A 22,362-nucleotide genomic window follows, 5' to 3' on the forward strand; every position below is an offset into this window, starting at 1 on the left:
TCCGATTCTGGCACTAAACAAAATTTAAACTATAGCTCAGAGGTGCAATATGAACATGGCAAGATAGTGGGCATGAGGCCTACAGCCAACCAGTCAGACCATCGCCCATAATTCTATCTCCTTCACGATAGCATTGGAAAGAGATAGGATCAGGCAGGCTAGGAAAGTGTTTCTCTGGAGTAAAGGGAAATACAGTGTCATCAGGGAGGAAATTAGACGGGTAAATTGGAAGGAGGCATTCTTGGGGAAAAGTACCGAAGGAAAGTGGAGGATTTTCAAGGAATGTTTGTCTGGAGCTCTGCATGACAACGTTCCGATGAGACAGGGGGGTGTTGGTAGGGTACGGGAACCGTGGTGCACGAAGGTTGTGATGAACCTGGTGAATAAGAAAAGAGAGGCGTACAGAAGGTTCAGAGAGCTAGGAGGTGTTAAGGATTTAGAGGAGTATACGGGATGTAGGAAGGAGCTTAAGAAGGAAATTAGGAGAGCGAGAAGGGGTCATGAGAAGGCCTTGGCGGGTAAGATTAAGGAGAATCCAAGGCTTTCTACAAATATGTCAAGAGTAAAAGGATGAGATGTGAAGGCATAGGACCCTTAAAAGATGAAGGGGGAAAAGTTTGTGCGGAACCGTTAGAAATGGCGGAGCTGCTTAATGAATACTTTACCTCGGTATTCACGGTGGAAAGGGATCTGGGTGGTTGTACTGTTGGTTGCGGTGGACAGAAAGGATCGAGCATGTGGACATAAAGAAAGAGGATGTGTTGGAACTATTGAATGGCATCAAGGTTGGTAAGTCGCCGGGACCGGATGGGATGTACCCCAGGTTACTGTGGGAGGCGAGGGAGGAGATTGCGGAGCCTTTGGCGATGATCTTTGCATCGTCGATGGAGACGGGAGAGGTTCCGGAGGATTGGAGGATTGCAGATGTGGTCCCTATATTCAAGAAAGGGAACAGGGACAGCCCGGGAAATTACCGACCGGTGAGTCTAACCTCAGTGGTTGGTAAGTTGATGGAGAGGATCCTGAGAGACAGGATTTATGATCATCTAGAGAAGTTTAGTATGATCAAAAGTAGTCAGCACGGCTTTGTCAAGGGCAGGTCGTGCCTTACGAGCCTGGTTGAGTTCTTTGAAAATGTGACCAAACACATTGACGAAGGAAGAGCGGTGGATGTGGTCTATATGGACTTCAGCAAGGCGTTCGATAAGGTCTCCCATGCAAGACTTCTTGAGAAAGTGAGAGGGCATGGGATCCAAGGGGCTGTTGCCTTGTGGATCCAGAACTGGCTTGCCTGCAGAAGGCAGAGAGTGGCTGTGGAGGGGTCTTTCTCTGCATGGAGGTCAGTGACCAGTGGAGTGCCCCAGGGATCTGTTCTGGGACCCTTGCTGTTTGTCATTTTCATAAATGACCTGGATGAGGAAGTGGAGGGATGGGTTGGTAAGTTTGCTGACGACACCAAGGTAGGTGGTGTTGTGGATAGTTTGGAGGGATGTCAGAAGTTGCAGCGAGACATAGATAGAATGCAAGACTGGGCGGAGAAGTGGCAGATGGACTTCAACCCGGATAAGTGTGTAGTGATCCATTTTGGCAGATCCAATGGGATGAAGCAGCAGTATAATATGAAGGGTACCATTCTTAGCAGTGTAGAGGATCAGAAGGACCTTGGGGTCCGGGTCCATAGGACTCTTAAATCGGCTTCGCAGGTGGAGGATGCGGTCAAGAAGGCGTACGGCGTACTAGCCTTCATTAATCGAGGGATTGAGTTTAGGAGTCGGGAGATAATGCTGCAGCTTTATAGGACCCTGGTTAGACCCCACTTGGAGTACTGCGCGCAGTTCTGGTCACCTCATTACAGGAAAGATGTTGAAGCCATTGAAAGGGTGCAGAGGAGATTTACAAGGATGTTGCCTGGATTGGGGGGCATGCCTTATGAGGATAGGTTGAGGGAGCTTGGTCTCTTCTCCCTGGAGAGACGAAGGATGAGAGGTGACCTGATAGAGGTTTACAAGATGTTGAGAGGTCTGGATAGGGTAGACTCTCAGAGGCTATTTCCAAGGGCTGAAATGGTTGCTACGAGAGGACACAGGTTTAAGGTGCTGGGGGGTAGGTACAGAGGAGATGTCAGGGGTAGGTTTTTCACTCAGAGGGTGGTGGGTGAGTGGAATCGGCTGACGTCGGTGGTGGTGGAGGCAAACTCGTTGGGGTCTTTTAAGAGACTTCTGGATGAGTACATGGGATTTAATGGGATTGAGGGCTATAGATAGGCCTAGAGGTGGGGATGTGATCGGCGCAACTTGTGGGCCGAAGGGCCTGTTTGTGCTGTGGCTTTCTATGTTCTATGTTCTATATACAGAAATACGTTGCACATTGTTCCCTGAGAAATCCATTCTTGGTGGCATCACAACCATTCACACTTCATCATGTGAATCTGTGGAATGGATTGTTAACCTTAACCTTGAACTATCACTACTTCCCTAGCCCCTTTTTTGGCTAAAAAAGGGTTGGAGCAAATGATGCACAAATGTTACAGCTCATCAGAGGGTGAGATTGCACGGGAGTTCTTCTGCAGGGGACACAGGTGAAGACTATGAAAGGGTGGACAACAGAAGAAAGTTGTAGGATATGCAGAATGAAATACTTGGCACCTTGGCAGTCCTGCCAGAAAGTCTACATGCAATGTTAAGTAGTATTATTGAGGAGAGCAGCACCAACTTTGCACAGGGTTTTACACAGAGCTTGGAACCCATTCTTTCCATCACGAAACTGGTGATCAACTCCATTCACATATTTGTGGACTGAGCCATGGTGCAATATGTGATGGCCATTGTCTCAGCTTCCATTGCAGCAGAAGCAGTAGCCACCCAATTTCTGGGAACTGCAATGGAAGATCAGATTTCTGCTCACATAGCTGTAAATTGTAGTGTTTGAAGGGACTTGCAAGGTGCTACAGTAGTCCACCAATCTGCCTTCCAACACATTACATAGGATTTCTCTGCTATCACCCCAATGATATGGCCTTGGCTCCATGGAGCACAGACATGTTACCCTCACCCAGGATGACAACATACGTGCTGCCACCCCTGCCACGATGCGACTGCCCCTATTGTTCTCCATCAGTCAGCCAGCCCGATTGCTGCTGTCCATGCAGAGATGGTACGATTCATAATCAAGTCCTCGAGGCCCTGAGCTGCTCAAGGTTATTCTGCAAGGTCATCAATAGTCTCTTCCACTGAAATCAGCAGCTTACCACAACCATGCTGCAGCCATTGGGGTGGCGCTGCATTGGAACACACACAAAGGTACTTGGAAGATGGGTACTAAAGGAGTGTGAAAAGGTGATTAGTTTATGTTTGTTTGCAGTATGTGTGGTACGATATATTTTATGAACTTGGTTTGAATGGTGTTTTGTGTTTCTTTCTTTCATCACAAGCAGATACTGAGATGGGCATTGAGAGAGAAAAGGTAAGGCGTGTTGGTGAATGGGAAATTGTGCTTGTTTAGTAATACCACAGTATGATAAGATGCTTATGGGCAGTCCAGCCAGAATAAGCCTGTGCAGGTTGCTTCCTTCCTTTCTCGTCCTCCTGCATCTCCCTAGCTGCTGATGCCTAGGGCTGTCCCCTCATGATGGTGAGTTTGTTCAGCATACAGCAGATTGTCATGCATCTTAGCATTCACTCTGTCATGTACTGCATGGCTCCCCCAGAGTGGTTCAAACAGCAGAAGCCTTGTTTCAGCATGTCAAGCTCCCCAGCTCCGGACTGGGGTGGTGCTCCACAGATGTGCTGGGGAATCATTCTTGGAACTTCACAGGTAAGGGCCTGCACAGAAATTGACCAGAAGTGCAAACTTCCTCTGGGCGATTGTGCTGCACTGGGAACCATCCTCATGTGATTTAAATTGCACACTTCAGGTGGTTCTGACATGATTACACCAATAGTTAACAAGAAAAAGTTAGAAAACTTAAAACCTCTTCTAACTTCAAGGTAACTATTGTAAAGATCCTGATCAACCCCCCTCCCCCCCCCCCCCCCAGCCCCCACACTTCCAAATCTCTGGGGATTCCTCCTACACCCCCAACTCTCCAGTAAACCCTTGCAACCCACATGGGACTGCCACAGCCTTGACTCTCAACCCCTCCCCAATCCGACTGGATTCGACCCCCATTCCTGACCTGACACAACCCCTTTCCCAACCAGCATGGAAGAATTTTTGGTGTAGGTAAATGAGAATGGGGTGGCAAACCGAGGAAGTTACGGCCCAGTGTCTGCATGCTAATGTTGTGCTCTGTCACATTGTATGTACCAATGAGGCTTTCATTACATACATCCTATGCACATATGCATAGGTTCTGCAACGGAACCAAGAGCTATGTGATCAGCAGATAGGCCTTGTCACCCGGTAGTCACTCTGTGGTTTGTACTGGTGGTCCTCATGCACACAACACAGCAGATCACTGCAGAATTAAGTCATCAAGACTGCTGCCAGGATACTGGGCATTGACCTGCATGATTCACCATCTGTGGGTACATAACAGCTCTACGCTGAAGGAGTGGAATCCCTTTCGGTTTGGTACATTTCAGATTTGACATGTAGCACCTGCAAAGTGATGTGGTTGCAGTCAATGGGGAAGGCTGCAAAGCCACATGCTCATTCTGCCTGCTTGTCTCAGGTAAGAGAAAATAAAATGTAGTCAGCTCTCTTTGAATATAGAACCTTATGCAACAGTTAAATGAAAACTGAGATATGTTGCAAATAACTCCAGCTGTAGCCTGGAAGAAACTGGATGCAGAAAGGTTTATAGCCACAGTCACCTTCACAGCTACTGGCAATGCAGTCCTTGTCCCACTGAGGGTGCAGTTGTGGCTGCAGCAGATGGTATATTTCAGTGAGGACGTCCTTGTTGATGTACAGCTGTCCACACAGTTATCCATGCTGAGGTCCAGGTAGGAGAATTACTTTGTTAACACCCTGGGTGTTTATAGGTTTCTTTTGAGAGTCCTTCTCCCCACAGCTCCACCATTTTTCAGCAGCTTGTCCTAATCTGCTGTCCTCTGCTCATTTTCCTCGTTATATTGTATTCCGATTGTCCCATTGAGCCTGTTCCACCATTTAATAAGATGGTTGATCTGATAGTGATTTCAACTCTACTTTCCTGTCAACCCCTCTTTCTCTTTTGACTCCCTTGTTATTCAAAAATCTATCTAATAGCCTTAAGAATATTCAATGATCCTGCCTCCCCTGCTCTCTGGGGAAAAGAATTCCACAGACAATGACCCTCTGAGAGAAGAAAATTCTCCTCATCTCTGTATTAAATGGGGAGAGCCCTTATTTTTAAACGGTGTTCCTCATTCTAATCTTTCTCACATGGGGAAACATCCTCTCAACATCCAACCTGTCAATTCCCCTCAGGATCAATAAGATTGCCTCTCATTCTTCTGAACTCGAATGGGTATAAGCCAACCTGCTAGCCTTACCTCATAAGATAACTCCCTCCATTCCAAGAATCAGACTAAGAAAATTTGGCATGTCAGCTACGACTCTCACCAACTTTTACAGATGCACCATAGAAAGCCTTCTTTCTGGTTGTATCACAGCTTGGTATGGCTCCTGCTCTGCCCAAGACTGCAAGAAACTACAAAAGTGAATGTAGCCCAATCCATCACGCAAACCAGCCTCCCATCCATTGACTCTGTCTACACTTCCCGCTGCCTGGGCAAAGCAGTCAGCATAATTATGGACCCCATGCACCCCAGACATTCTCTCTTCCACCTTCTTCCATCGGGAAAAAGTTACAAAAGTCTGAGGTCATGTACCAACCGACACAAGAACAGCTTCTTCTCTGCTGCCATCAGACTTTTGAATGGACCTACCCTGCATTAAGTTGATCTTTCTCTGCACCCTAGCTATAACTGTAACATTACATTCTGCACCTCTCTCGGTTCCTTCTTTACGAACGGTATGCTTTGTCTGTATAGCGCGCAAGAAACAATACTTTTCACTGTATGCTAATACATGTGACGATAATAAATCAAATCAAAATTAAAAATCAAAATCAAAATCAGTTCAGTGAACCTTCTCTGAACTGCTTTAAACGCATTTGTATCCTTTCTTAAATAAGGAGACCAGAAATGGACACAGTACTCCAGATGTGGTCTTACCAACACCCTTTACCAGAGTTTCCAAAACTTTTCCAGCCACAAAACCCTTTTGACCTCCCAAGAGTACTGAAGGAACACTTGAGAAATTTTCTTATTGTGTTGAAGATTGTTTTTGAGCAATGGGTAAAAATACTTTTTTATTCCATTCCCCTTACAATAAATGACAACATTCCATTTGTCTTCCTAATCACTTGCAGTACCTGCATACCAATGTTCTGTGATTCATACAGCAGGACACCCAGGTCCCTCTGTATCACCAAGTTTTGCAAACTTTCTTCATGTAAATATGATTCGCTATTTCTCATACTAAAGTGGACAATCCCGTGATTGTACTCCATCTGCCACTTTTTGCTCAATCACTTTATCTGCCTATATCCCTTTGTAAATTCAAATCCACCTCACAATTTACTTTCTTATCTATCTTTGTATCCTCCACAAATTTAGCAACAATGCATTTGATCCTATCATCCAAATCATTTATCCAGATTTTAAATAATTGAGGCCCCAGCGCTGATCCTTGTGGCACTCCATTGGTCATAGCTTGCCAACCAATGCTCTGCCCATGATAATATGTTACCTTCTACACAATGAGCTCTTATTTTGTGTAGTAGCTTTGGTGTGGCACCTTATCAAATGCCTTTTGGAAATCCAAGTCCACCCACAATTAAAGGTTCCCCTTTAACCATGGTATATGTTACTTCCTCAGAGAATATTAATAAATTAGTTAAACGTGACTTCTCTTTCACAAAACCATAATGACTTTACCTAATTGCATAAAGATTTCCTAAGTGTTCACCATAACCTCCTTAATAATAGATTCCTACATTTTCCTTCTGACAGATGTTAGGCCAAGTGGCCTGCTTTCTATCTCCTTCCTTTCTTGAATAGCGAATTACATTTGCTATTTCCAACCTGCTGGGACATTTCCAGAATCTAGGGAATTTTGGAAAAAATCCTCTACTGTCTCCACAACCACTTCTTTTAGGATCCAAGGATAAAATCCATCAGATCCTGATGACTTGTCAGTCTTTAGTTCTAATCGTTTTATCAATACACTTACCCTGGTGATTGTAATTGTTTCAAGTTCCTTCCTCCCTTTCACTACTTAATTTATATGTAAATCTGGGATGTTACCTGTGTCTATGACAGTGAAGACAGACACAAAATATCTGTTTAACACTTCTGCCATTTCCTTATTTTCCATTATTAAGTCCACAGACTCACTCTCTGGAGGACTGATGCTCACTTTAATTACTCTTTTCCTTTTAAAATACTTGTAGGAGAACTTACTATCTGTCCTTATATCTCTAGCTAACTTTCATTCATACTCTAATTTCTCTCATTATTATTTTAGTCATCCTTTGCTGTTTTTTCAATTACATCAAATCTTCTGATCTACCACTAATTTTTGCAAATGTATACTTTTTCTTCCAATTTGGTGATATCCTTAACTTCCTTGGCTAATTGTGACTGGTGCATTTTTCTCCTTATATCTTCCTTTCTCAAATCATCAGGAAACACTTCCTGATTTTAATCAAGGTTCCTGATTTGTAAATGCAGTTTGCTTCACTTAACATCCATGGGATTTGATAATGTCCAAATATAGAATGAAGAGTTGTTCATCAAGCTAAGATTTTACCTCTATTGATGAGTGATACATTTATTCAAAAAAAAATTGGCAGTATCACTGCAAATTAATTTTCTTAACCAAAACATAATTGCCAAATATCTATGATGTGCTTTACAGATTCAAAATGCAATCAAGAAGGTACTTTGGGATGGGACCTTAACTTATACTCGCTTTCACTCTGTCACAGGATGACATCACCTGTTAGAGTTTGATTAGTGCTGTCTCTAATGCCCCCATTAATCAGGCAAAATGTCTTTTAAAGATGGTGAAAATGAAATGAACCAATTTAGAAAGGCTGGTTTTCTTACAGCTACTGGTTAACCAAAAGAAATAGGAACAGGAGTAGACCATTCGGCCCCTCGAGCCTGCTCTAGCATCCAATAGGATCATGGCTGATCCGACATTCTTCACATTCACTTTCCTGCCCTTGATTCCCTTACTGATCAAAAATCTATCTATCTCAGTATTAAATATACAGAATGACTCTGCCCCCGCAGCTTTCTGTGGCAAGGAGTTCCAAAGACTGACAACCCTCTGAGAGAAGAAATTCCTCCTCATCTCAGTCTTAAATTGGCACCCCTTTATTCTGTGAACAAGCCCTCTGGTCTGAGACTCTCCCATGAGGAGAAATATCCTCTCAGCATTTACCCTGTCAAGACCTTTAACAATCCTATGTGTTTCAATGAGATCACCTTTCATTTTTCTAAATTCCAATGAGTCCCAACCTGTTTAACCTTTCCTCATAAGACAATCCCTCCATACCAGGGATCATCCCGGTGAACCTTCTCTGAACTCCCCTCAATTAAATAAAGTATTTCCTTAAATAAGGGGACCAAAACTGCTCACAGGACTGCAGATGTGTTTTCACCAGTACCTTGCACAGTTACTGTAACACTTTCCTACACTTATACTCCAATCTCCTTGAAATAAGGGCCAATGTTCCATTACCATTCCTGATTGCCTGCTGCATCTATGTGCTAGCTTTCTGTGTTTCATGCACAAACACCCCCAAATCCCTTTGTGTTGCAGCTTTCTGCAGTTTTTCTCCATTTGAATAATACTGTTCTTTTGTTCTCATCCAAAATGAACAACTTCACATTTTCCCACATTATACTCCATTTGTCAATGTTTTGTTCACTTACTTAACCCATCAATATCTCTGTAAACTATGTGTATCCCTCTCGCAACTTGCCTTTCCACCTATTTTTGTGTTGTCTGCAAATTTGGCTACAGTACATTTACTTATTTCCTGGAAAGTGACTGGCTACTGTGAAGAAAGTAGCCTTGCTGGAAATTGACCCTACCTTTGAAAGTTTAGTTTTTCAGACAAATTTGCTAGCAATTTATTAATTTTATAATGTTAACCCTTGCTCAGCAAGCAGTTGGCACAGTTGCCTGTCATTCGCATCAGCATCTGCCCATTTCAGTTGCCTTAACCCATGTATTCCAACTGTCCCAAGCATGGGGGAAGTTCTGTTCTGCTGTTTCAATGGCAAAAGATCATGGTTCCAGATTTTCAAGTTCATTTCTTTAAGAGAGAAGGAAATGACAAGATGCCAATAGTTTAATAGTCTGTTCATATAATTTCAATCTAATTAATCCATTGTTAACAATACTTTCAAGTTGACAGTTTGACAGGATCTCAGATTAAACAAGAATTCAGTAGGAATCTGAGAATAAAATCTCAATATCCCCGTGAACCAGTGAAGCAACCAGAACGACTTGCTTAAAAAAACCAATCTGAGATCATTGAGAATCGTGCGTCCATTGTATTAATCGATCTAATTTTGTGCTTATCAATACACCTTGTCCCTCTTCCTTGTGGTGTCCTTTGTTACATGTTACCCAGAGGATTTTCAATAGTTTGTGTGGCAATGCACACGATGCTGTAAGATGGTCTAAACAATTAGTGCATAGCCATTAATCAGACCAGTGCCAAATGAACGCCTGATTTTGGATTTTCGCTGTCTTGCAAATACTCAAATCAAAATAGTATCTATCTGTTCCTGTTACAAATGGAAAGTAGGACCGTTGCATGTGTTCATTTCACCTCTTTTTAAGGGTGTGGGTTGTTTCGTTTTACCATGCGTTAGAACGACCCACTTCACGTGTGAACTCTTGTAAAGCCTGTCAACTATGTACAATTTTCGGGTGAAACCTCTCCTCGCTCGGTGACAATGGGCTTGCCGTCTGTTTTGTCATTGTGGGTCAACCCTTCAATTGTTGAGGCCATATTCTAGCCCGGTTGCTTTCAAAGGGGCGTCATTAAAATAGGAAGAAAAAGTACTCCGAGATTTCCACACATGACGCAATGTAAAAAAAAATCAAAACCAGAGGGAAAAAAAACCCTCGCACATTTATGAATTCACACAGAAAGACCACCAAAGAAATCCCTATTGTCATAAGGGAGCAATATACGTGTTGTAGCTTCGGTTTTTCACCGAATTAAGTTAGACCTTCAATCTAAACTGCACCGTGCGCTCGGTTATAAACGCCATTCCCCCTTCATCCCTTGGAGTTTATGTTAATTTTTTTTGCAAGGAATCTACTGAGGGGCTCGCCTCGGCCGTCAGTGAAACCTGAACAACAAAGGCTGGAAGCTGAAGGTAACAGAAAGGGCTGGGGATTTTCCACAACGCCATTTTCTACAATGTGATCCGGCTTTGCAATTCAGGCAAGACCAAGTTCAGAGGTTTGCAACAAAAATAATCCAAAGAGCGGAGCGGGGAGCAAATTTGCAAAAAAAAAGTGGATGGTGTGTGACTCCACCTCACCCGGATAGTGCTCACCGAATAGAGCGACACTCAATAGTTTGGGATCTGGGGTTTTTTTTCGGGAAGCGGCTCGTACTTAACCCCCGCGATGATTAAAATATGCAAAAAAAAACGTGTTTTTGAAAATCAAAACTGGGGATTGGGGTAAGGAAAGAGGAGCCAGGTGATTTATGCAGAAAAGGGTGGTTGACTAATCCACCTATTCCCTGGCCCCGGATTATCTGCGAATTCCCTGAGATTGGGGAAATTGCAGTTTTATTTCTAAAAGCAAGATGTAAAGTAAATATTAATGGTAGATGACACGCCATGTGCAGACTGGCTTCCCTGAGTGAGAGAAGCTTGGTCCCGGGGATGCTGAGGTTCCCTGTCAGATTGGGAAAGCCAAACGCCAGATCAGCCACCCAGGCGTCTTCATTTACTGCGGCAGAATGTTTTTTTTTCCCTAATGGCGCTTGGCGGAGGGAGAATCGCTGGTTGCTTGTTTTTTTCTGCGAAAGAATATACGTGACGCAGTCTTTTTTTTAGAAGGCTGATGTAGTGTTTCCTATTTTGCCCTTTTAGATCCGTCACTTCAGAACCTTTAAACAAAAATAATGGAAATGACCCCACATGAAAATTGTACATTTGTCTGCGATTCTCTTTGTGGGGAAGGGGAAACTTTTTTTTTCTTTTTGAGATAGTGTTTCTTGATCTGGACCAGCTGTTTAAAAGTCAACGCCCCCACCCTCATTTCAAGGCTAATTTTCTTGGGTTAATCTTCTGTGAGTGGGGTTGTTCGGAAACATAATGTTGAACATTACTTCCCACCCTGCAGTCAGTTTACAACACCTGACCTTGACCTTTGGGTGGGGCGAGTGATAAGTACAGGATCTTCAGCCAGCTGCGAACAGTCATTTGTTCTCGGCGATTCTAGTCGTTATCGGCTGCTCCGTTGTTGCTCAATTGTATGTGAAATGAGGGTATAAGGGACTGGTTTAAACTTTAATCCTCCAAAACAAAAAATGTAGAACAGTCAATGTTCTTGATGCTGCTTGTTGGACTGTTCTCAGGGTTGACATCTGTCCATTTGCAAAGCGTCCAACCTACAACATACCAGATGTTTAGATGCTGTATAGGAATAGATCGGACGTTGCGACAGATGTCAATCAAAATTCAAGATGCCCCAATGTTTTTGGAGGTTTTTAAAGAAAAATACTCTCGTGTAAATTGTTTGGAAATGACCAAACAGCCAAAGTATGAGCAGCCAAAACCACATGGCCCAAAAGGCAGTTCGACTCCGGCGGCCCTTGCGCTTAATTCCAGTTCAGACATTAAGGACAGACACAGAAATCCAACTAATACTTCCATTGAGCATTTTTGCAAACAGTTTTGAACGAATGAGTCGTTGATAGCAGTGACTGCATGTCAACAACCTTTGCTTGATTTACGTCATCGCTATTTAGGTTGACCCATTATGTGATCATGACCTAATGTCATCTTGACTTGTAGCCAAAAAAAACTTTAAAGTTTTTGGCTTTTAACTTAAATGCTCACGCAAAGGGTTTGCCAGACAGTAAAATGAGATCTGGCAACAGATGTCTATATAGGTTTACAATCCCTAATTGGGCAGATCCAGGTAACAGCAAAATACTGCGGATGCTGGAATCTGAAACAAAAACAGAAAATGCTGGAAAATCTCAGCAGGTCTGACAGCATCTGTGGGGAGAGAATAGAGCCAACGTTTCGAGTCTAGATGATCCTCCGTCAGAGCAGATCCAGGTAACCTTTATTTTACCTTTTTACTTGCTATGTTGCATCTGGGTGTTACCAATTTCAATCCCTAGCCAGATAGAATCGATTTGTTTGGGAAGTTTTACAACGTTAAAGGCGCTATAAGATGCATGTCATTAGAATTGTTTGTACCCTTCACTGTGAAGAGTTTGCAATGAGTGTGAGTCCACCGTAGAAATTGCCTTCACGTAAGGAGCGAGAGAGACCGCTTCTTTGGGAAAGGCAGCCCGCGGCTGCTCTCCCCACATTGACTTGCAGGGCGGCTTTGCAATGTGTTTCAATGCAGGAAGAGCGCCCCCTAATTTGGAAGCGTTGAAAGGCAACGCATTCTTCACAGCTGACGTGAAAAATGTAATACTGTCACTGAGTGAACAGTGGGAAAACGTCTCATTTCCCCAGCACTGACGTCCTTCACCTTGATTGACTCACTGTCTCTCCCCCCCCCCCCCCCCCCGGAGAATACGTTGCGGATGTAACGCTGCATGTATCGGGTTTGATTGTTAATCTGAGTATCGTAATTGAAGCGATTGGCTGTTTAAATGTGAATGCATATTGAGGTCATGTTTTTGAATGATTGTTTTTATTTGTGGATATTTCAGATGCATTATACTAATCTATATTTATGCAGTCTGGATGAAAGCAAATTACCGGTCTGATGCAAATTACCAAGCCAAAAGTTTGCTTTTCACACAGTAAGCACTGATTTAGCTCCAATGTTGTTCACAATCTATAAGCAACTTCTTGCATCCAATCACATGCAGTAATATATCAAAAATAATGAATTGTCCAAATAAAAGAGTAGTTTCAAACATGATTAACTGTGTTTTGACAGTTTAGTTTTCACGTGTCAAATAACAAAACAGTCAGATGATAAATCAAAGGTATTCAACGCTAGTATCATGTTTATGTTTGTTACAACTTTGAAACTACCCGTGTCCCCTATCAGGGAAAACAGAGTAAATATGTTAATTTGTAATATTGGACGTGTTATTCATTCTTTGTTTCTTCGTAGGCACATTTGAGAAAAAGGGTGTATCATTTTCTGATTTACTCACTTCTTGCAAACATAAATTGTGTTCTATAATGCTGACCCAATCAGTAACCTCTATTTGGACAAAAACGCAATGGAAAATAATACAGTGAATGACGTGTTTTCTGCACCCACATGCTATTAGTTTTATTTAATGTATTGAGGCTGGAGTTAGGCATTAAATATAGGCCATTTAATGAAGTAAAGGGGATAATGTTATGCACAAACTGTCACCGAAACTTACACCCTTGGAATATATGTTTCTAAAACAAAAAAATCACCCTAGTAAACTTTGGTGATACTTTCATAAAGATTGTAATAAGTAAATACGTGGTCCAATGATGATGTCATGCAGTTACCCAGAATTAAGATCTGCAGCTGAAACCAGTGACTGAAGTCTAGAACTGTAACGCCGCCATCATTTCCAATGGTATGTTCTTTCAGAGTGACCATCCTTTCTGTTTCACAAACTCCTACATCCGCATTGCTGTCAGTGTTTAATATTAAAGTGTAAAGGGTTTGCGGAAAGCTTCAGTTTATTTGGTTGCGCAATTGAATCGTTGTTACCCAAACGCACACAAGCCCATTGTATCACAAAGAATGTTTATAAACCACATATTGGTTAAGCTAAAGTTTATCAAGGTTCAAGGGAGGGAATTAATACTAAACTAAAGCAAAAAGTAATTAGTGATAGATCTTAATGTTTTTATTGTTATAAAAGCAAAATACTGCGGATGCTGGAATCTGAAACAGAAAGTGCTGGAAAATCTCAGCAGCTCTGGCATCGTCTATAGAGTGAGAATTGAGCCAACGTTTCGAGTCTGGATGACCCTTCGTCAGAGCAGGAAGAGTCATCCAGACTCGAAACGTTGGCTCTATTCTCTCTCCACAGATGCTGTCAGACTTGCTGAGATTTTCCAGCATTTTCTGTTTTCATTGTTATACTTTGGTCAAGTGGTTTAAATATATTTAATCGATTTTGAATGAATGAGAAGTGGGAATGGCTGATGGTGTCAACATATAGTCTATATTGCTCTGGCATTTAATATCCTTTAACAGGAACACATTGATTACCATAAATGTATTTGTGATTTAGATTTAAGAATCTCTATGGTAGCTTTGATTTATGTAACATTTCTAAAATTAGAATTAGTTATTGTGCTAAAGAAGACATTTTATAATACAAAACCAGAAAATGCTAGAAAGTCTCAGCAGGTCTGACAGCATCTATGGAGAGATAATTGAGCCAACGTTTCGATGACTCCCCTTCGTCAGACCTGTTGAGATTTTCCAGTATTTTCTGTTTCTGTTCTAAATTCCAGCATCCGCAGTAATTTGCTTTTAAGTTTATAATAATGCATCTCTTAGAAGTTGTAAAATCTGAAATTATCGTATGATCTGTTGTTTATCTCACGAATCTTGACATTTAGCCTTCCTAAAAAGTGCTGGCAGTAAATATTCTGTCAGCAGTTAAATTAGTGGAAATAATCACAGTGCATAATTGCCGTCGTGTTGAAGGGAATGAGTGAAGCGAAATCCAGCCGAGCCACGATGACAGAGGTAATTATATTCTGCCCCTGCTTCGAAGTGGAAGTTCTCTCTGTAAAGGAGCTCAAAACTCCACATCAAATCCTGATAAGAAGAACTACTTTGTTGATCTTCACAGGTTTGTAATAAAGAGGTTTGAATGCACTTTTAAAAAAAACAAATTGTTGACTTCAAGTTGTTTTGGTCGTGAAAAGTTGTGGGAAATGGGAAAGTTAAATATGATCCGCGAGTATAATCAAACGCGTTAAAGCAAGGGGATGGCTTACACTTTGCAGATATCGACAATTTAATTCAAAGTAATATGAGGAATATGCTGCAACAGGCTGATTATTGAGGGGTTTGGTGGCATTTTAGTGTGTACTGGACTCTGGGAGGATACATAGGAGTTGCAAGTGAGGTGACGGGCTTTAGGACTGCGCGGAAGCCAGGCTGTACCCGGTAGGACTCTGCAGTAAGTGCAGGGGACCTCAAGGAGGCCGCGCCGGCTGGGGAGGACGCTGGAAGAATCAGCCGAGGGAAAAGGTCCAGGCCTGGATTGGCAACGGGTAATTTACACTCGGATCACTATTAAAGTCATCAGCTAATCAATATGTTTTCTGATTGTCAACTTTTCGAACGGCGATCGCGAACCTAAAAGCAGTAAAAGATGGTGATGTTTTTCTTTTAATCGGGGGGGGGGGGGAGGAGAGGTTCCATCAGAGCTCTCTGCAGATGTGTCCTCCTGTACATTTTAACCGTTGTTCACTTTCACCGTGAACTTGGGAGGTTTTATTGGCGTTTTCCGATTAAGCGAAGGAGCTGTTAAAAGCTGTAATATTCCTTCGGTGTAATCTGGCCGTGTGTGTGTGTGATTTTTTTTTCTAAAGTCTTACATCGAACAAAAATGTAGCTAAGCCTTAGTACGTGTTAGTATTCAGTGCAGCTAAAGCTAGTTTATCATCTGAAGCTTGGCTGTCTTCCAAACTCCACTTCTATAGTCCGTCTCTGGCACTTCCATTGCTCGCTTTCTGATAGCGCCGGCAAACCAAAATGGCATCAAATTCTGCATCAGTGCAGCCCATTTGGAGAATTTTGTTCTGTAACTGTGCAATAGTAAATGATTCCCCCGAGGATTACTTGATGTCCCTGTGGGGATCTCGATGGATCGTACCTTGCCCCACCTGCACGCAAATTTGGGGGGGGGGGGGTTATAAATGTAAACTGCACGCTTTCTTTAGTGATACATTTTTAAAAATATCTATACTGCTGTCTCTGTTAGACATGTCACTGTTTTATCTTTTGCTTCCCAGTGTCACTGTGACCAGCAGCAGAGTATAGTGGTTGTGATTTTACATGTGTTCTATAATCAAGTACTAATGTCTTCAGTGTATCCCGTTATTGTAGGTATCAGGATCTTGGGGGTTCTTTTGCTGTTATTTACTTTTAAAGTTAGCCGGTGGGAGCGGATACATTTCTTGCAATCGTGTATCTGCTGCAGTAGTTGCGTGCAGACAGATCTATTCGAAGCAGCCAACAATAATGAACGTTCAGAATTGTGGCACGGGGCTAGTTTTGGGGATGTCACGTTGTGAGCGCATTTTTTTGTGGTTATTTGTTGCGAAAGAGTCTATGAAGGTTAACCTGAAGTTTAAAGGCAGCAGACGCCATGTTAGCCAGCTATTCCCAGTGATTCCAGATGAAGGGAAAGGGGGGGGGGGGGGGGGGTGGTGTTGAGGCAATGGAAGGCTCCAGAAAATCTCTCTCACTGCCAAGTACAACATCACACATGGCAAATGCATGTAGGATTTTCCATAGCAACAGGTGCTCGGTCCCTTATTTTGACGGGGCGTTATTTTTTTTCGCCTTCCATCGCCACTGCCATTGCAGGACTGATACACAGTCATCACTGGGAGCATTGCAATCAGACTAGCTGAGGTCACCCTTTCTGAGTCAAAACACAGAGCAAAGCTCTAATTATCAATCTGATCACAACCCGGTATATCGGGGGGGGGGGGGGGGGGGAGGCCATCTTTCCCATCTTTTATTGAAAAAAAATCTGGCGTTTGGGACTTTCATAGGCTGAGATGTGTTTTTTTTTCAGTGTATTATTTTACATTCGATATGTCAACCTGCAGCCCGTGGTCAAGCACTTTTATTAAAAAAAAATCTGCTCTTCGTTTGAATCGCACGGAACAACACACAAAAAGGCAAATGGTTTGAGAGAACATTTTAATCCAGTAATGTAATACGTAACACACAATATGATAGGGACATCGGATATTTCATGGGGATCTGGAAGTATCGCTCGACTTTGTTATATATCCAATTGTTTCCACATGTGTGAAGATTAGTTTCCATCAAAGATAGAGCGAAAGGGAATTCAAACAAAAAAATATTGGTCGGGAGATTCTTTCTTGCCTGTTGAGGTACACAGAAAGCAGGGAATCGGGGCTCCTTCAGAGGTGTTGCTGACATGCTTGACGAAGATGAGGCGAAAATGGAAAATGCTGACCGAGCAGAACGTGAGAATGAAACGTTGCCAGCAAAATACAAAAAAAAATGCATTTTAATTTGAAAGGGGAGGGGGTGGGGGGTGCGGGAAGGGTCGCTTTCTCCTCTGGCCAAAGCGAGTAAAGCAACAAAATGCGCATTTTGGCACCATGTCAAAACCGCCATGTTATAACAGAGAAAGAGAGGAGAGGGGGAACACAGTGTAAATTGTGGTCTGTTACGGTTTTTTGTGTGAAGGGGAGGCAGGTATAACAATAATGTTCGAGCAGTTGTCCAAGTGAGGGGGAGCTGACGATCAGTGATGATCAGCAGCCCAGATCTAAACGATGCTCAATGTGAAAATGGTTGTCAACAACTGTCCAGCACCACTGCCTGCAACGCTTATCATTTTCGCTAAGGTGGCAAGAGCCACGGGCTGCTAAATCATTGAAGACATTGAGAAATCCACCCTTAATATGACTGTTTGAAAATCATCATTTGTATTTTTTTGTTTTTTTTCATTTGCAGACAAGGAAAGGCTGAAGGACAGAAGGCACTACTCCGCTTTATTTTATATAAAATCTTAAATCTATTCAATCTGATCCCATGATGCCGTCCAATACCAACACAAACCCTGCCCTGGAAGAAGGAATTGAGACACAGATGGTAAGGAATGACCCCTTAAGATTTTCGCACTTTTATTCTTTGCATTTCTTTGTTTTGCTCCGTGACAGGGTTTGTTTTGGGTGGGCAGGAGCGGGACCCGATCTCGCCAGTTCCCGGCCACATTCTCTGTGTGTCAGTGATTCCCCCTCCCTGTGCAGCTGCTGCTCGGGCTCTGCCCGGGTTGTATCCGGGCCCGGGTTCTATCCGGGCTCGGGCTCTGCCCAGGTTCTATCCGGACTCGGGTTCTATTCGGGCTCTGCCCGGGTTCTATCCGGGCCCGAATTCTATCCGGGCTCGGGTTGTCAGCTTCTGTCTCTGGGATCTTGCTGCTCGCGGCCGCTTCGCTTTTGCAGCTGAGCTGCTTTGCGATGCATTGTGGGATTGTCGCATAGCGCAGGCAAAAGTCAGCAAACTTTCAACCCTCTACACACGCAGGGGACAGCCCCGCAAATCCTCCCGCAAACTCCGCCCCACAAACTGCACAGCGCCCGCAATCCCCGCCCCGCCAGCAATCCGCAAGCCCCGCCTCCGCAATCGCCGCCCAACCCCCATTCCGCAAATCGCCGCGAAGCTCCGCCCCGGCCAGTCCGCAAACAGCCCACCGCAATCCCCGTCCGGATGCTCCGCAAAACGCCCCCGGAATCGCGGCCCCGCAAAAGCCAACATTCCGCCCACGCAATTGCTGCCCGCACGATCCCCGCATCCTCGCCGTCAAAATCCCGCCCGCGCTGCCGGTCATCTCCCGCCCGTGGCCTCTTATTTCTTTATAAAAATGAGATTTTTCACCATTCGCAACCCCACCTCCCTCTCTGCTGACAAACACCGCCCGCGCTGCATCAAGGTCAAGTGGTTTATGTTCCGAGTAAACACGGCCAGGTTGCACCTAGTTCACAAACTCACCTCACCCGTTTGAAGAGGGAGTAGGGTCAATTTGCAATGTGAAGTACATTTGGCTCTCCACTCAATGGGAGGTCACTTTAAGAGAATGCCGCCTCCGTCAGCTGGCCGCTTGTTGGGGAACAGAAGTGAACCGGAATTCAATTGTCAGAAACCTCTGTCACCTCAGCCCATTTAAAAGCAGGTTAAAAAGTGGACTACAAATGGTGCAAGATACATTTGCTGCATCTTGCTGTTTATCTCAACAGACGTTTGGCAGAGAGCTAACTACCAATCCTGAAAGTAATTACTCTTTGGAGGTTTTAAAACACTTCTCAAGAAAATGTGCCTGGGAAGTATTAAACCCAAGATGTTGTAATTCAGTGGGTCCTTTGAGAGTTGTTTACAATCGAAGTGGCGGTGTTCTGGTTATCGATGTGTTAACAATGTTAATCCAGATCACTATTCAAAATAAACTAATCTGGAATTCTGCACTCAAAGAAAAAATAGTTTGTTAGTATTAAAGTCCCAAAGTAAAGTCAAATCGTATTTTTTTTTAATGCAAACATTCAGACTTGAACAATGGAAGAAAACCATTTTTAAAGCCTTTTAATCTCTCCCCCCACCTCCCCAAAAAAATCTTCAATTGACCCACTTCCTTCAGCACAAATCTAGATTCATCTACATGTTGAGTATTCCTGCATTTACAGTTAGTCAGTAACAAAGCTTTGCATGTGGCAAGGTGAGCACGTCTAACTTTTGTGAGGTGTTTAACACTGAGAACTGAAGGTAGTGTTACAAGTGTCTGAATAACTAACTGACAATACCAGGCCTACAGTTCCTGTCGACCTTTCAAATCATTAAACAATAACTTTTAACTAGTAATGAAAAAAATACAACTGTGTCATTTTCCATCTCTCTCAAACATCTTGGCACCACAAGTCATTCCTTCAAGAGGTGTCACTCTCAGACCAGCTACTGGAAGATATTAAGATTAGCTTGGCTCACCTCACCATTTGGTTTTGTTTCCCTTGTACTTAAGTGCCTTTACACAGCTCTCAGTATCTTTTGTTGGTCTGTACACAATTGGATGCTCGCTGTTTGACCGGGTGCCAGACTGAGTATTTCCACTCTGTCATATCATCTAAGTGCAACCACAGCTTGTTCCATCAGAGTTTTAATCACATTCAATCTTAAAATAAGCCCTTTGTGGAATATTAAATTTACAAGTTCCATAATATCCTGTATTTCTGCATGCAATTATATCACTTCATGCAATCAATCAAAAAGCAGATCTGAGAAATAGACCCTTTTCAAGTAGGCAACATTTCTGTTCTGTGGTTATTTGACTTTCCATTATAAATCAATTATAAGTACAAATGAATTAGTTGAAAAACATAATCATGACTAATAAGACGAAAAAATAAGATGACTAATATCTGACTCTTTTCAAGAGATCAATTTATAGAAACTGTACAAAATATATTACTGAATGTGTTTTACATTATTTATAGGCAAACTCTAGGAAAATGTGAACACAGTTTACTTGGATGCTGTGCAAATTGGTTATTTTTGCTTCCTCTGAAATTTGCCTAATGGCTAGGTTTAAAACTGAACAAGTGGAAGAATCCCAATCCATATTGAGGCATTGCTCCACTAGCTGTATTTACAAGCAGTTTATATTCCCTGCATGTTTCTTTTTCTAAATCTTCCATTCAGACTCTGTTTTCTTTCTGTCTGTCCATTTACAATTTTCATTCTGAATACTTCATCTCACAGGTTTTCCTTTCTCTTTATCTTTCTCTGTCTCTCTCTTTCTCTCTGACTCCTTGAAATCCCGCTGTCTGCATTTTGTGGGACGATAATTCTTTTTGTAAATATATGCCTTCAATCATGCCCCTTCGTAACTGTCATCCTGGTTACCATAAAGAAATCATTTATCTTATACACAATGCTTATCAACACAAATGCATGTGTATTAGCTCAATTGCTGCAGCTATTGTGACACTACAATCACAGCTGTTGCTGTTCCCACCTTTATCACAGTTCCATGTTATACAGAATTAAAATGTTTCGCTTTATTTCAAATGTGTTAGAAATGACTGATAACTGTCAAAATAAGCAGTTTTATTTTGTGCCACCTACACTGGATCAGCTCTTCAGGGAAATGATTTAATATGCAAGTTATTCAACATTCATGCAGGCATAGTGATACAAAGACCAGACAGCCACAGTGATACAAAGACTGGGGTAGCTAACTAGTGATTCCTTGTATTATCAGGAAACAAAGTAAATATATTGGTTCTAATTTCACATTCTTCTAGAATTGTCTATCAAATATTACACTATATTGAAAAAAGATATACTGAAAACAGCACAAATCACCACACTTGATGAAATGGCTACTGCATTACTCAGCATGGCCATCTGACCATGAATTTGACCATGAATCTGCATAAATCAAAAGTCAAATTCTGTAGTCATTGTCAACAATTCTTGTCACTCATATTGGTATTTTAGCCTTTATTGATGCAGTTCACTACTTGCACATGTATGAAAGTGCATCAATTGAGTTTGAGTTGTCACATAGATGGTTAGGAGTCAATCAATTTATCAAAACTAAACATCATAGAACCTCCATTGTTGTTTTATATTAGAAAATGTATTTGAATTCTTGCCAGCAATAAAGTAGGTATAAAGTCAAATAGATTCATCAAAAAATTCACACATATTCCCAAGGGATTTATATTGCACTCAATACACTAATGTAGCAATTGTTGCTAGCCAGTAACATGGATGCTTCGTAAAAGTCATAGCAATTATATGCTTGTTTGATCTCCCATATTGTGTAATCCCCAGCAATTGATTCCTCTAGGTCATCATACTACATTTTACCAAATTTAATATACTTTTGGTAAATTTGGATGCCAGTGTAGAAATTTTATTTGGTTAAAAGAGAAAACATTTGCCTTTACTTGAGCTTTTCTCACCAAAATATCACAATTGTGATTTGTACATGTGGTACAAAGGCATTTTTAGAGCAAAATACCTTTACCTGGAGCAATAAACAGAATTTCAGATGGAATTTATAACAAAAACCCACATTGCTTGGCTCACGCACTTTGGGTTCATGTTTGGGTGAAGTTTCAGAATGGCAGTTTCTATGAGGCTTCATGCAAAATTATCAACTTGTTCACTTAAGGTGTAGTAATTTGTACAACAAGCCTAACTGCAAATATTCTCAATTGTGATTTGTAACGTTGTATTGAAACCACACTTGTGCAGAGTGAAGCCCAATACAAATAATTAAAGTTGTAGCAGTGGCTATGAAATAATGGAAATCTTGATAAATGTAATTTCTTTAAAGCTGTTAGTGCCAGAAAGATGTAATGAAACAATTATATCACATAAAGAGTGAATAAGTTTCAGTATTACATT

General features: G+C 42.1%; 1 protein-coding gene across 12 annotated transcripts in view; it reads left to right on the plus strand.

Annotated features, from left to right (window-relative positions):
- The first annotated feature begins 15,347 nt into the window (after nucleotides 1–15,347).
- dnmt3aa (DNA (cytosine-5-)-methyltransferase 3 alpha a) overlaps nucleotides 15,348–22,362 on the plus strand; it is a 516,733-nt gene continuing 509,718 nt past the window's right edge. For 11 of the 12 annotated variants that reach the window (XR_013497772.1, XR_013497773.1, XM_078213021.1 and 8 more), the window contains exons 1-2: nucleotides 15,348–15,458; nucleotides 17,911–18,048. Coding sequence is in view for 10 of the 12 variants with exons in the window: in XM_078213021.1 (XP_078069147.1) it covers nucleotides 17,989–18,048 (60 nt within the window). In the remaining 2 variants the exon portion in view is untranslated. The remainder of the gene's footprint in view (nucleotides 15,459–17,910; nucleotides 18,049–22,362) is intronic. The other variant, XM_078213030.1, reaches the window with a different exon arrangement.

The sequence above is a fragment of the Mustelus asterias genome, chromosome 5, assembly GCF_964213995.1.
Source record: "Mustelus asterias chromosome 5, sMusAst1.hap1.1, whole genome shotgun sequence".
NCBI lineage: Eukaryota > Metazoa > Chordata > Chondrichthyes > Carcharhiniformes > Triakidae > Mustelus > Mustelus asterias.